A 16,455-nucleotide genomic window follows, 5' to 3' on the forward strand; every position below is an offset into this window, starting at 1 on the left:
CAGAAGACCGTGAGTAAGATATAGCTGCAGCCTACCAGTTTGAAACAGTGGGAACTTCAGGTTGTAATATCAACAGTCTAGGAAAAGATAGAGTGCTACTTGCTGTAAAGATGACATGTTAAGCTGCAGACAGGCACAATTGAAAGACACTTGGACATAAGCTTTTGGCCACAACCTTCATCAGAAAAGAAAGAGAAATGCACACCATTCATTCACTTAAGCAAGCACACCCCACAAACATGACTTCCAATTGCAGCAGCTCAGATCGGAATGCAACTGCCACATCGAATAGAAGCAGCAGTCTCTAAGGGGTGTGGAAGGGGAAGGGATTGCAGTGTATGAGTGGGGGGAGAGAGAAGCACCCACCATCTGGTAGAGTGTGCAAGGACTTGACAGCTATAAGGTGCAGTGTCAAGAGGTCTTGGGGCAGGGAGATGGAGAAATGGAACAAAGAAGGAGAGAAGGGATGAACAAGGGGCGGGTGTGCTGACAGAAGGCAACACACAAAGAGGGTGGGAGACGAGAGTGTGGTGGAGATGGCACGACAGAGGGGTGGAAACTGTTGGGTGGAGGCTATGGGACAGTATGTTACTATAGGTTGAGACCAGGATAATTACGGGAGTGGACAATGTAACTCCCATCTGCACAGTTGAGAAAAGCTGGTGGTGGAAAGGAGGACCCATTTGACTCAGGTAGTGAAGCAGCCATTGAAGTCAAGCATGTTAAGTTCAGCTGCATGATGTGCTACATGGTGGTCTACTTTTCTTGTGGCCACAGTTTGGCAGTGGCCATTCATCCTATTGGAGAGCTGGTTCGTAATCATACGAAAATGAAAAGCTGTGCAGTGATTGCAGCAGAACTGGTATGTGACATGGCTACTTTCGCAGGTGACCTGGCCCCTGATGGTGTAGTAGGATAATCTTTTGACAGAACAGGAAGTCCTGAGTGGGTGGATTGGGAAGGTCCTGCACATGAGTCCTCCACAGGTATGTGATCCTCGTGGAAAGGGGTTGGGATTGGGAGTGGCATAGGAATGGACTAGGATGTTGTGGAATTTGGATGGATGATGGAAAAGTGTTCATTAGTGGTAAAATCCTGGGGCATAAGGGATCTTGATGTATAGGGTGTTGATGTCAACAATGACGAGTAGAGATCCAGGAGATAAAGGAGTGGGGATGGTGGAGAGTCAGTGAAAGAAGTGATTGGTATCTTTGGCGTGGGAGGCTAGATTATGGGCAAGTGGTGGGAGGTGTTATCAGTGAGAGTTGAAGCTCTTTCAATGGGGGCAATAACCAACCACAATGTGGTGTCCAGGGTTGTTGGATTTGTGGATTTTTGGGGAGCATGCATATGGTCACTGTGCAGGTTGTCAGAGGGGTGAGGAGGGAAATGGGTTCAGGGGAGACATTTTGGAAAGGGCCTAAAGCTTTAAACGGGGATTGGATGTTATGTTGGACCTGTGGGATGGTATCATTCTGGCAAAGTTCGTAGGTGGAGGAGAAAGGTAATTGCCAGAGGCCTTGCACCAGGTAGTGACTGTAGTTCATAACAACTGTTGGAACCTTTGTCTGGAGGTAGGATGATTAGGACAGGATTTGTTTTGAGGTTGTATATAGCTATTCGTTCTTCTGCTGAAAGGTTGGTGTTCTGAGGAAGGGACCTGGGGAAGTATGGTGAGGCCAAGTTGGAGTTAAGGAATTCCTGGAAGGAGACCAGCAGTTGGTTAGGAGAGAGAAGGGAAGGATCATGGTTGGATGGTGGTACAAACTGGGAGAGGCAGGATTTGATGCTGGGATCAGGTTGTCTTTAGAATGTCAAATTAAAATATCTTCAGCTGTCTAAATTTCCAGTTGTTTTATGTGAGCAACCACTTTCACTGCTACATTATACCATCTTCAGGCCCCCTGACCAATGTGTAAGGAGAACTCCACCTCTAGTCCAGTCAGAATAGGGGCCAGCATCCGTAGATCTTTGACATAGCGATCCCTTGATGATCCAGCCCCTTGGTGATTGAAGGGATCGCTGTGTCAGAAATCTGTGAATCCGAGTCAGTGAATGCTGGCATCTGTTCTGACTGGTTCAGGGGTGGGATTCTCCCTACACATCAGTCACAGAACCTGAAGATGGTGTAAGATAGCACTGAAACTGGTTGCTCAAATAATATAAGTGGAAATTTAGACTGCTGAAAGGTGTATTGATTTGAATTTTATATTGATCAGTTAAGGTCTAGCAACTGTCTGTATAAAGATGGATTTACAGAGACTTTAGGTTGGCTTTGGTTGGAGAGATTGGCAGCAAAGAAGTGTTTCTATTGTAGTGATCGGGAGGAGGACAATAGGTCTTTGTCAAGTCCAAAATGGTTAAATTTGGCTGTAGGGCTAAAGGTGAGGCCTTTGGACGGGACTGAATTCACTTCTGTGGAACTGAGGGTGTTGATGGAAAGTTTAACACCAGTGTCATGGGAATATTTTGACTCTGTATTTGGTGGGGTGTTTCTAGGACATATGGGGAGATGTGACTATTTGAAAGGATCAGCTAGGCGGCGTTTACATGTGGTGAGAGGTGGACAAGGAGCAACAGTGTGATTAGGATAGGCATTCCGATAGTGGTGCCACCGAACCTCCACAACATCCTTGTCCAACCCTATGCCACTCCCAGTCCCAACCCTTTGCCACCAAATCATATCCATGTGAAGACCCAGGTGCAAGACCTGTCCAATTCATCCACCCAGCACTTCCTACTCTAGTCCTGTCACAGGTTTGTCCTACCTCATCAGGGCCAGGCTACCTGTGAAAACAGCCATGTCATATACAAGTTCTGCTGCAATCGTTGCACAGCTTTTTATATTGGTATGACTACCAACCAGTTGTCCACCAGGATGAATGACCACTGCCAAACTGTGGGCAAGAGCAAAGCAGAGCAACCTGTGACACAACATGCAGCTGAACATAATGCACTTGATTTCAATGGCTGCTTCACTACTCGAGCCATCTGGATTCTTCCCTCCACCACCAGCTTGTCTGAAATGCGCAGGTGGAAGTTATCCTTACATCACATTTCTCACACTCGTAATTATCCTGGCATCAACCTACAGTAACATACTGTCCCCACATCCTCCACCAAACAGTTGCCGCCATCCCTCTGTCCCGTCACCTCCTCCCTATTCTCGTGTACTGCCCTCTTTGTTTGCTGCCATCTGCCTATGCATGTGCCCGTCTTTCACCTCTCCTCTCCTTCTTCACTCTGTTTTCCCCTTCTCTCTGCCCCATGATCTCCTGACACTGCACCTGTTGGAGTCTAGTCTCTAGTCCCTGCACACTCCTCCAGACAGTGCTCCCCCACCCCAACCTTACATTACTATTCTTTCTCCTTCTCCTTCCCCATCTCCTCCCCTCTGGAATTCTGCTTCCATTCCATGTACCAGTTGCATTCTGGTTTGAGCTGCCAGCATTGGCAGTCGTATGCATGAGGCATGCTTCCTTCTGTGAATGAATGGCGTGTGTTTCTCTTTCTTTTTCTGATGAAGGCTGCGGCCGAAAGTTGATGTGTAAGTGTCTTTTAATTGTGCCTGTCTGCAACTTAATGTGTCATCTTTACAGTAAGTAGCTATCTGTGTTTTCTTATATTGCTGATGCTTTTAGTGTGAATGTCACAAGTGAAATTACAGTGGAAGTAAAGTAGTAATTCTTGAACAGTGGAATGTAATATGTGCAGTTACAGCTGAACTCTAAATAGTAGTTTTTGACGAGTTCACCAGAGATGTGTTGTTGCGATTAGAGTATGGATGTGGAAGCAGTTTTTATTTCAAGTAGTAGACAATCTAATCCCAACCTAATTGCAAGAGTATAACAAACTTTCAACTTTTTAAGAGTGTATGGTGAATTCTAGTTAAACATGCCATGCAGTCATAGTTTTTCGCAGCTTTTCTTGGCTAGGGAAATTAGTGTGTTGCTCTAGATCAGACAATGGAATGCATGGAGCCTACTGAGTTGAGTGAGACCGTGTCAACTAGTATTACAGTAACTGAACCACTGCATTGCAAAGAAACCAGCCATATCTGGGTGCTATGTGTGCTACTTATATAGCATATGGTTTGATTTTACTTGCACTAAGAGCATCTCATATTATCATTTCAATTTTAGAGAAGTCATAGATTAGATGAAACCATGGGCTGATAGTGATAGTCAAGTATGTTCGCCAATTTGAAAAGTAAACAAAGTGTTAGGCCATGATATTGAACATTATACACAATTTTGTTAATGAAGTTCCTGGTGATGGATTTTTGTTCAGAGTTCTGCTAAGGTCATACCATATTTTGAAAATAATTTTATTTTATTTTGTAAAAATATTTTCGAGCAATAGGCCATGAAGTACTATAAAATGAAATAAGAATTACAAAATGTCTCCCATTACTTGCAACAGTTCCCTTCACCACTCCGAAGAGGACTGCTGCAAGTTAGTTAAAATGTTGGCTTTCCTTATTGTCTTATTTAGTTTAACATAATGACATGATCTAACACCCAAAAGAATTTTATTCAGATTTACACTTGTCAAATATGTATATGCCCTTAAAAAAATAAAAAAATTAAAAAAACGTAATTAGAGGTAAGAAGGTAGGAGACAAAGTACTGGCAGAAGTAAAGCTACGAGGATGGGTCGTGAGTTGTGCTTGGGTAGCTCTGTTTGCAGAGCACTTACCTGTGAAAGACAAAGGTCTCGAGTTCAAATCTTGGTCTGGCATGCACTTCTGATCTGTCAATAAGTTTCTTACTTAATTTGACTTTTGAAATAAATACTTGCTATAAAAGTCTGAACTTTTTTTCATATGACATACAGTTTTTATGCAGAGGAATAAATGATAATTTTTAAAAAATCAGATTTACACGACTCAGTGCAGAATACTTCCTTTCCTTAAGCAGAAAATCTTTCTTTGACCACAACCAGCATTCAGATAGAATGGTGCTGGAATTTGAGCCGTGTGTCTGATTCAGGCATCATTGTTTTGTACAGGATTTGCTTTAATGTATTACATGCACTGCCACACACCAAGCTACCACATCTTTCTGACTGGTGTTTGTTTCATTTTGTTCTCTAATTTTTATGAAACAGTTCTGGATTTATAGTTTTAACTAACCATTTATCTTATGAAGTGTGATCAAAATGGATAGTATGAAATGATATTTAAAACTTAATTACTTGGAGAAATAAAATTAGTTTGCCTCTTTTTAACAGGTTCCTGTCAAGATGCGTCTAAAGGCTGACAAAGTTCATTTACCATCTCCTTGTTTAGTGACGCATTTGACTTCATGGGGAACATACATCAGTGATGGCCTATATAACTACAGATATCTTATTGTGATCACCTTGATTGTTATTCTTATGGGAACTATATACAGTAAGTATTAATCGCTTAAAAGAGAAATCTATGCCAGCAAAAATTATATTCTCTTTTACCATACTTGTTCTAAGTAGCAAATTCACTTTAGTTGATTACTTTTGGATAAGGATTTTGGTTTTTGCTGATGTAATCACCCATAATAACAGTATTTGAACTTCCAGGATGGCAACTGGCTATAGAGCATGTACTTTTCTCATGCATCTGAATGATCTTAATTTTATAACTATGCTTTTGTCTTTATGCTTCATAGATCAGTTTGGATTCCGTAGAAATGTTGGAACACGCTAGGCAATACTGACCCTACACCTTATCTTATAAACTAGATTAAGGGAAGACTAACCTACGTTTACAGCATTTTTGGACTTAGAGAAAGCTTTTGACAATGTTGACTGGAATATTCTTTTTCAAATTCTGAAGGTGGCAGGAGTAAAATACAGGGAGTGGAAGGCTATGTACAATTTGTGCAGAAACCAGAAGGCACTGATAAGAATCGAGGGGCACGAAAGGGGAGCAATGGTTGAGATGGGAGTGAGACAGGGTTGTAGCCTATCCCCAATGTTTTTCAATCTGTACATTGGACAGGCAGAAAAGAAAACTAAAGAAAAATTTGGAGTAAGAATTAAAACCCAGGGAGAAGAGAGATAACCTTGAGATTTGCCGAAGACATTGTAATTCTGTCACAGACAGAAAAGGACTCAGAAGAAAAGTTGAACAGAATGGACAGTGTCTTGGAAGGAAAATGTAAGATGAACACCAACAAAAGCAAAAGGTGGTAACAGAATGCAGTCAAATTAAATCAGGTGATGCTGAGGGAATTAGACTAGGAAATGAGACACTTAAAGTAGTAGATGAGTTTTGCTATTTGAGCAGCAAAATAACTGATGATGATCAAAGTAGAGAGGATATAAAATGCAGACAGGTGATGGCAAGGAAAGTGTTTCTGAAGAAGCGAAATTTGTTGACATTGAGTATAGATTTAAGTGTCAGGAAGTCTTTTCTGAAAGTATTTGTATGGTGTGTAGCCATGTATGGATGTGAAACATGGAATGATAAACAGTTTAGACAAGAAGAGAATTGAAGCTTTTGAAATGTGGTGCTACAGAAGAATCCTGAAGATTAGATGAAAATCAAACAATGGCAAATCCAAGATGGAATGTAACAATATTATGAAAAGGAAAGTTGCCACTCACTAAATACTGGAGATACTGAGTTACGCTTTTGGCCAGTAAGGCCTTTGTCAAAAACAGATGACAGGTGCACGCACTTACACACACACACACACACACACACACACACACACACACACACACACACACACACAAAACTGCAATCTCTGGCAATTGAGGCCACTGAAGATTAGATGGGTAGAACATGTAACTAATGAGGAAGTACTGAATAGAATTGGGGAGAAGGGGAATTTGTGGCACAACTTGACTAGGAGAAGGGATCGCTTGGTAGGACACATTCTGAAGCATCAAGGGATCACCAATTTAGTACTGGAGGGAAGTGTGGAGGGTAAAAATCATAGAGGGAGACCAAGAGATGAGTGCACTAAGCAGGTTCAGAAGGATGTAGGTTGCAGTAGTTACTTGCAGATGAAGAGGCTTGTACAGGATAGAGTAGCATGGAGAGGTGCATCAAACCAGTCTTTGGACTGAAGACCACAACAGTGACATCGTAACTTTCATATTTATCTGTTCTTCTATAACAAAATTTTATCTTCTCGCCTTCTTCTAATTATGTTAGAACGTGGACAAGGAGTCAGGATTTTTAATGTTTCTTCGCATAGCTCATTTTGAAATGGAAGAAGTCAACATTGTCAGTTGGATAGTTTCCGAGAAGAAATAATAAACAGAAAAAACTGCTGATGTGACAATTTGGTCCCATTGAATATATGAAGTGCTGCCAATTGTGACACTTAATTGACAGCCTTTATTGTGTTGCTGCAACGTGGATGTAAAACTGTGTATCTTTTTTGGCCAGAGAAATGGGGAATAGAGTTATATAAGTTTATGATTTCACATAATCGGTTCAGGGAAGTCATGAGATTTCTCACGTTTGATTTGAGGTCGACATGGTCAGAGCAAATAAAGAATGAAAATTTGCTCTTATGTCAGGTGTATGAGAGAGGGTCATAGCAAACTTTCAAAACTTGTACATTCCTGGTCCGTATACTTGTGCCGAGCAGGTGTTCCTTGTTCTAATGTGCTCTCATAATACAAAAAATCATTAAAAATTCAAAATCTCTTTCCAGATCTCATTTTTACTATGAATTGGTTCTGTGGAAATACTCTTCAATTCCTTAAATAATTGCAGAACAGAGGTGACACATTAGAAATGTTGTATAATTACCAATATGGGAATTGAAAATAATCAACTTTCGTTGTTTTTCTTTCTAATTACGGACACAATAGTCTTGAGGTACCTATGATTCCTGATGACTCCAGAAAGATATTGGCTTCATTAACTGTAGAATTTCTAAGTAGCAGTAGTAAAATTCATAGGTGTTCATGTTCACAATTATCACATTTATTCTACACTTTCAAATGATTATCCTTCAAATAAAATAATTTCAGATGCAACTCTACATATATGTAATACAAAACCAAATTTCACTTTGTACTTTCCCACCAACCACATACAACAATAACCTCACACAACACACTAACAAGAACAAAGACTGTATACATATCAAAGTGATTCTCTTGTGTAACAAATGGCTTTCTTACCTATAAGTTAGGCAGTAGCTTGTATCCCTGCACAGCTGGCCAATGCACAACGTTTCATTTTCGAGTTGAAATGAACAACTAGTAAGAAAAGACTTATTTGGATTTACTTGTGTACTTTTTAGTTTCAGTGCTTAAATTTCTTGTGTGTCAGTGCAATTACCAGACATAGTGGAGGGCTGGAAATGTGGATTCAGGGAGTGTCCAGCAAGTCCCACATATGTCCCTGATTGCCTGACTGATCCACTACTGTGGCTGCCCTGGTTACTGCCCACTTTGAGAGTGACCCCTCCACGTTGGTTGAGAGGGAGGTTGTTTCAAGGTATGACATGCAGAGAGAGAAAAAAAAAAGAATTAAAAAAGGTTAAAAAAATTTGAGTTAGATGCAGTCACTTGCCCTGTGTCAGAGGAAGCCTCTTGGCCTGCAAGATTGTGGCAGTCACAGAGGGTGGATTAATGGTAGTTAGGAGCTCCAATGTTAGGTGCATAATGGGGCCTCTTGGGGGGGTAGGGCTGCCAAGAAGGGGGAGAAGTCCAGTGTGACCTCTACATACGTACTGGGGGGAGTCATTTCAGATGCAGAATGTGTGCTTCCGGATGGCATGAAGAGCACAGGGTGTAACCAACGGCAGGTGGTTGCTTATGTCAGTACTAACGATGTGTGTCGCTTTCTATTGGAGGAGATTCGGTTGGCTGTCTGAATTGGTAAACACTGCTAGTCTTGCTTGTGAGGTAAAGGGAGAGCTCACTATTTGTAACCGGACCAATTGCGAAACTTTGGTATGGTGAGGTTCTGGGTTCTGCTTAATAGGTCAGAGGCCATTAGGCATGCAAAGCAAAGCAACTACATTGATAGCGGGGGTTGTATGTAGTGGACTGTGCAGTGTTTTTGGTTAGATCATCTTGGAGAAATTACAGAAAGGGCTTCAGTCTCAAAGGGTACAGGGCAAAAAGGCATGAAGGTTGACCTAGCAATGTATGGTACTGTAGTTGTAAATGGGTACTGAAAGGTGCTAAAGCTGATGATAAGTGTAGCTGAAATTTTTACAAAGGACACATAGGTGTTCAGAAATGATAGAGTAAATATAGATGGTGGGGTGATTATTGCTGTCAGACGTAATTTATCTGGTACTGAAATTGAAATGATAGTTTACGTTAGTATGGGAGACCTTATACTTGACTACCAGAATAAGTTCCTTTGCCAACCACCAACTCACATTATATATTTGCTGAACAGTATAAAGAAAACTTGAGTGTCATTTCGCAAAGGTACTCCACTCATACAATTACTGTTGGTGGTGACTCAATCTACTGTTGATATTTGGACAAAAATACGTGTTTGAAGTCAGTGGTAAGCATTAAATGTCATCTGATATTATACTGAATGCTTCCTCTGAAAATTATTTTGAACAATTATTTCAGTAGTACACTTGAAGTATAAATGGTTGCAAAAACGTAATTGATCCTTAGCAACAAATTAAATAAGTCAGAACACTATTACAGAAGCAATGAAAAAAGCACGGCAAATTTAAGAGAATGCAAAATCTCATGTTTTACTGAAGCTCAAATTTTAGTTTGGGCTTCAATACAAGATGCTTTTAATAGTTTCTACAGCAAAACTCTGTCTCGAAATCTGGCAGAAAATCCAAAGAAATTCTGGTTGTCTGTAAAGTACATCATCGATAAGACACATACAATCAAACCTTCACAATGCAATGTTACAGATGACAGTATCACTAAAGCGCAGTTACTAAATGTGGTTTTCCAGAGTTCCTTCACCAGAGAAAACTAAGTAAATGTTCCAGAATTCGAATCAAGACTAGTTGTCTACATGAATAACTTAGAAGTAGATAATGTCTGTGTAGAGAAGTAGCTTAAGTTACATAACAAAGGCAAGTCCTCCGATCCAGATTGTATACGAATTTGCTTCCTTTCAGAGTTGCTGATACCGTAATACTATACTTAGAAATAATTGCTCACTTGATGAAAGATAGGTAGCTAAATACTGGGAAGTTGCACAGGCCACACCAATACTCAAGAGAGGAAAGAAGAGTAATTTGCTGGATTACAGACCCATATCACTGGTGATGATTTACAGTAGTATTATGTTCGAACATTATGAATTACCTCAAAGAAAATGATCTATTGTCAAATAGTCAGCATGGATTTAGAAAATATTGTTCTTGTGTGACACTCTGATCTCTTTATTCACATGAAGTAATGAGTGCTATTGATTGGGGCCTCTAATTGTTTCTGGAAGGCTTTTCTTCACAAATGACTTCAAATCAAATTGCTTGCCTATGTAGCATCATCTTAGTTGTGAGGTTTTATTGAAGATATCCTCTCACAAAGGTCACAGTTTACTGTAATTGATGGAAAATCTTTGTGTAAAACAGAAGTGATATCTGACATCCCCCAAGGAAGTATTATATGCCATTTGCTGTTCCTAATGTACGTAAATGCTGTAGAAGACCATCTTAAGAAGATCAAAACCTATTGATGTAGACAAGATATCCGTATGGTGTGAAAAGTGGCAATTGACTCTAAATAATGAAAAATATGAAGTCATCCATATGAGTACTAAAAGTAATCCACTAAATTTCGGTTACAAGATAAGTCGCACAGGTCTAAAGTCTACCAGTTCAACTATACACTTAGGGATTATAGTTACGAATAACTTAAATTGCAATGATTGCACAGATAATGTGGAGAAAGCGAACCCAAGACTGTATTTTACATTGGAACTTCGATTCTACATTTTCCGATTTTATGTTTTTTTTCACGATTCTACACCATAAATTTATAGCTCCTGTGAAAAGTCCATAAGATTAATGCTAAAAATTCTCTGTTTTTATGTTTCTTCCTAGTAAGATTTACTCAATTTTACATTCGTACTTGATGTCTCACTTAAACTTCATCCTGTTTTTTTCCTATTGACATTTGATGTGACTAAACAAGTTGTAAGTGGCACAAAAGACAGACTGTTCGCACCGTGGGTGATGGCAGAGTTAAGGGAATATTTTAGGCCATTGCGGAGAGGGGAGACATGAGAGAGGAAATGTTGATGTAATCCACTACCAGCATAGCCAACACAACTTGCAACATTTAGCTTCACCATGCAATGCTGATGGGTCAGGTATGTTTCACACTACTTTTTACAGGAACTGACAATCATAACATGTTGGTGCTGTGAAGGAGACCAGAAATGAGGCTATCGCTTTGTCAATCACTATATTGTCAAGTTGATGTTTATGAATGTGTTAGTGACAGGACAATGTCAGTTGTAGCAAGAACTCTTTAGGGGAATATGTGGTGCAACGTGCAAAATGCTTGTGACAAGGAAGAATATGAATGTTATTGCTCATCGTTTCATTTGCAGCTATTTGTGCTGTCCTCTTATGTTCATGCCTAACCACACACTCGACAGTGCAGAACATATTGTATTATGATCGTAATGAATGTGATAATGTTAAGTTAAATATTGCAGCGAGTTGCAAACGTATAACCTCTAAGCCAGCTAACCATGACGTTATCCATTATGCTACAGTCTTCTCATCTTAATTTAGTATTGTGCATTAGTTATCATAAAATCTCTTGAAGCATTATCATTGATGCTTTATTAATTGACATTTAATGATAAGTGTGATGTATTTGTGATACACTTTCAATGCACTGTTGCTTTGAAACAGCATACTGTGCACAAAGTCATACACTACAAAGGAAATGAATAATCAAAATGAACACAGTTCGCACAGGAGTCGTTCACAAGTGTTTGCAAAAGTAAAAAGCTTACTAATGATGTCACAACTGCAGAAAGTAATGTGAAGCTGCATCCTCACTGCCACTGGAAACTTATTTCTGCTGGACCGAGCGAGGTGGCGCAGTGGTTAGCACACTGGACTCGCATTCGGGAGGACGACAGTTCAATCCCACGTCCGGCTATCCTGATTTAGGTTTTCCGTCATTTCCCTACATCACTTCAGGCAAATGCCGGGATGGTTCCTTTGATAGGGCACGGCCGATTTCCTTCCCCATCCTTCCCTAATCCGAGCTTGTGCTCCGTCTCTAATGACCTCGTTGTCGACGGGACGTTAAACACTAATTTACTCCTCCTCCTATTTCTGCTGGGAGCATTATTTCCTACAGTGTATCGCATCTGTTTCTGACTTTGTTTCTTGTCCCTGTTTCTGTCCAGGTTGGATTTATCAAAGAATTTCTATAACTGATTTAAAAACTACGATATTAATTTGATTGAGACTTTGTGGAGTAGTTGGTAATGGTTAATAAAATCAGATTAGTTGTTGTAAGAAATTGATTTGTTGGTTTGCATACAGTTGCCATCTTTGGTTGGGGTGGGGGGGACCACAGAACAACTCTTGGGAAAACCTTGCTATGTAGGGAAATGATTATCGAAGACTTTCACTTTATTATCTAATGATTCTGAATTTCTGGCATATATGGTATCACCATTTCTTAAAAAAAGATAGAAATTTCAGGAAAGCAATTACAACAAGACATGCTGTTAGTTTTAGTTTTTTGTCAATGGGAGATTCATCCCAGAGCCTTGAATATTTATTTCACATTTCAAAGCAAGCTGTGACAGACGATCTTATTTTGGTTTCTACACAGTCTTTCTCAGTATGCTAAAAATATAGCAGCAGTTTTCTGCTGAGAATCTTGTTTTATTGCTGTTCTTGTACTACTTGCTTCGTGTATACCACGAGCAACTGTCAGCCTAGTGCAATGATAACAATTTGACAGTCTGCTGCCTCGTTCAGTGCAATTTTTTTTCCCCACTGGAAAAACTTAATACAGCAAGACAAAGCAAAACAGTTAACAGCTCTATACAATGGACGACGCAGTGCAACATATAAACATACACTTGCGCCATGCAGCAGTGACATGCGGTAGCTGGCCTGAAATACTCACGTGCGACACATCTTCCGAAAGATGAAAACAGAATTCTGAAAACTTTCTCGCTGTTGTGGTTTACATTTTAGGCTGCAGTCACAGTGGCTCAGATATCAGGGGGTTCCACTAATGACCAACATCGGCCAGAGATGGCCAATCATTTCAAATCAGTACACCACTGCGTGCGCAGTCACACTACAGTCAGTCTTATCTCCTGAATGTACAGGCTTTGGCTGACAATGGTTGAAATTCAGATCAGTTCGTTTTCTTCGGTCAAATCGACTGAGTTTGTCACACATGAAATATGGAGCATGAGAAACTGATAAGTGCACTCCTAGAAAGAGCGAGTTTGTGGCATCCTGAAGATGAAAATAACATAATTGGGATATAGTTCAGAATCTATGGACTGAAATCACAGGTTTATTCGAAACCTCAAACAGGCATAGTCTTTATTGGAAATTTTAGTCATATATTGTAACATTAAAAAATAATTTGTTCAAGTGAATCTTATATGCTTATTTGCTTATAGCTACTGTAGTGTATTTTTGTTGTTGTAGGTTGTCATTAGTTGTTTACAAATTATTATTACTCCTTACTGGCATTTTATGCCAGTAGGGTAGTGATTCCGTTAATATGAAGTGTATGAAAATGTGGTGTGTGCTATGTATTCGAACATTTGTGTTCTGTAGGTTATCAGAGTGTCTTATGCTACACTTTATACTTGTCTTTCACTTGTGTGCTAAATTATAATCATTGAAGATTAGTTGATGTACATCTGCATGACTTTAAACAAATACAGAGAAACAGAGTATTTATAACTAGCTTTTCAATGTCACCACAAATTATCTCAAGTATGTAACAGAACATTTCTCACGTTATCCCATATATTCGTAAAACTTGTCTGGTTATTCCAATAACTGAGGACAGAGTGTATAATACTCGCCATGTTATTTACGAGACAGGAAAGCTCATTCACATGCAGTCGGCAACTCTTTAATAGCGGAAGCCGCTATGCAGACTCCTATCCATACACAGAGACGTCGTGGTATCCACCCCCCACCCCCCACCCCCCCAAGAGGTTAAAACCTAACCTACATCCTGCATAGAATAGATTCTAACCTAACATAACCCAACCTCCTTTGACCCTGCCAAAAAGTGATGGAGGAGACTGCATTGCAACTAAATAAAAAATATTACCTTCATTCTTCTTCTACATCTCATTTCATTCTAAATTGCTATTCAATTCTGTCTCCTCTGTTTCACAATATTCAGTCACAAATCATTTTACTTAAACACAGGTATAACTTTACTTTTCATTGCCAAGCGTCCTTTGCTCAGTGTCTGTCTCACTACTGTGATGACGGGGTGTTGTGTGATGTCCTTAGGTTAGTTAGGTTTAAGTAGTTCTAAGTTCTAGGGGACTGATGACCATAGATGTTAAGTCCCATAGTGCTCAGAGCCAGTGAAGCCAGTGTCTCACTACTCTTCTCTAACGATGGAACTCCAGCATCCTAAAGAAGTCCTCAAAGTTCTTATTTTACAGTACAATTTGATGTCTTTTTAAGTCTCATCTCTATTATACTAACTGTTATAAAATTCCTCATAAACAAACTACAATAATTTCTCAAAAATGTTCAAATTAATATATTAATATTTTCAATATAATAGAGGGAAACATTCCACGTGGGAAAAATATATCTAAAAACAAAGATTCTGTAACTTCCAAACGAAAGCGTTGGTACGTTGGTAGAAACAATAACAAACACAAACACACACACAAATTTCAAGCTTTGTCAACCCACAGTCGCTTCATCAGGAAAGAGGGAAGGAGAGGGAAAGACGAAAGGATGTGGGTTTTAAGGGAGAGGGTAAGGAGTCATTCCAATCCCGGGAGCGGAAAGACTTACCTTTGGGGGGGGGGGGGGGGGACAGGTATACACTTGCACAAACACACACATATATCCATCCGCACATAACAGACACAAGCAGACATATGTAAAGGCAAAGAGTTTTGCCTTTTTGTTATTGTGGGTAGTTTGATAACGTATAATCAAAATTGAATTAAATTGTCATAGTATATAACAGTTGTAAATTGCCAGGGGAAATTTAAGTACTTCTCACTTTGGCACCTAACACATTATTTTACATTCTTCATCCATTTTTGTTTTTGCTAACAAATATTAGTTCATCAAATGTTAGTGACCCAAAAATTATAATATTAATCACACACAGAAAGATGAAAATTTACACCAAAAAGCAAAACACTCAAATACTAATAAGACTGAAATATGCGAAGTGCAATTTCTCAAAATTCATGTATGGAAAGAAAGATAGAAAATCCAATACTCTTGGAGCAATTCTGCTGAAATTACCCCTCTTCAATAGAAGAAGAAATAAAGGATAGCCTCAGCGATAAGGCAAGAGTATAAAAGAGGCGGACTAAAAATATAACTGAATAGCATCCAACAACAACTGACTGCCATTATAAATTCACAACACAGATTGGCAGAATGGACAATTGTAGTCATGACCCTTTAACAGTGTAAGGAAGCCTGTCTCTGAGAAATTGTTCAAAACTATACTCTGGGTGCTGGGAAGATGCACAATTAAACATGTGAATCTGTGTGCACATACAGAAAAAAATATGAATATCAGGACTCGACATAAAAATACAAATAGTAAATGAACAGTTAATGATTATGTGTCTATATTGAAGGTTGGTTCAAAAGACAACATATTGCGGTTATTGATAAGGTTAATGAACAACAAAATATTCACACAAGAAAAATTCATTAATTGGTTATACCTAACAATGGAAAGTCGAGGTTCGATTAACAACAATATTATGAAAAGGATAGAATGTTACTCACTGAGCTGCAGACACGCACAGCGGCCAGTGACAGTGGTCATGTGAATTGTACTTGTGTGAATGTGTGTGTGTGTTTTCTACTTTTGGAAGAATGCTGTTTAGCTCAAAGCTGAAATACATAGCAGTCTTTTCATTGTGCATATCTTCTTACTTAACGTCTGCTCTATATGGTGAGCAGCATTCAAATCCTTTTTATTGGTAATACAATTTTTTAAATACTAGAGGTGTACTATGAATAGAAAGAGGTAATATTGATAGATTTGTAGGTAAAAGAAGAATATGTGGCACTGAAAACAAAGATGGAAACTGCTACAATGACTCGAGGTCCTATGCACACTGTGCACACAAGATACAAAGTGACTACCTCCCTGAGGGTTCCATGTTCATTTTCAAATAAAGTTCACATATTCCAGACAAATAATACAAATGAGGTTATTTTTACATATGTCTGACAGTGTATAAATTTATATTTTAATATTTATATCTAAAATCAAAGATGATGTGACTTACCGGACGAAAGCGCTGGCAGGTCGATAGACACACAAACAAAC

The 16,455-nt window shown here is 39.2% G+C and overlaps 1 protein-coding gene across 1 annotated transcript in view; it reads left to right on the forward strand.

Moving 5' to 3' along the window:
* LOC126262497 (nuclear pore membrane glycoprotein 210) overlaps positions 1-16,455 on the forward strand; it is a 272,203-nt gene that overhangs the window by 222,432 nt on the left and 33,316 nt on the right. Inside the window, exon 13 of the mRNA XM_049959163.1 lies at positions 5,233-5,395. Coding sequence (XP_049815120.1) covers positions 5,233-5,395 — 163 coding nt within the window. The remainder of the gene's footprint in view (positions 1-5,232; positions 5,396-16,455) is intronic.

This window comes from Schistocerca nitens, chromosome 6 (genome assembly GCF_023898315.1).
Source record: "Schistocerca nitens isolate TAMUIC-IGC-003100 chromosome 6, iqSchNite1.1, whole genome shotgun sequence".
Taxonomy (NCBI): Eukaryota; Metazoa; Arthropoda; class Insecta; order Orthoptera; family Acrididae; genus Schistocerca; species Schistocerca nitens.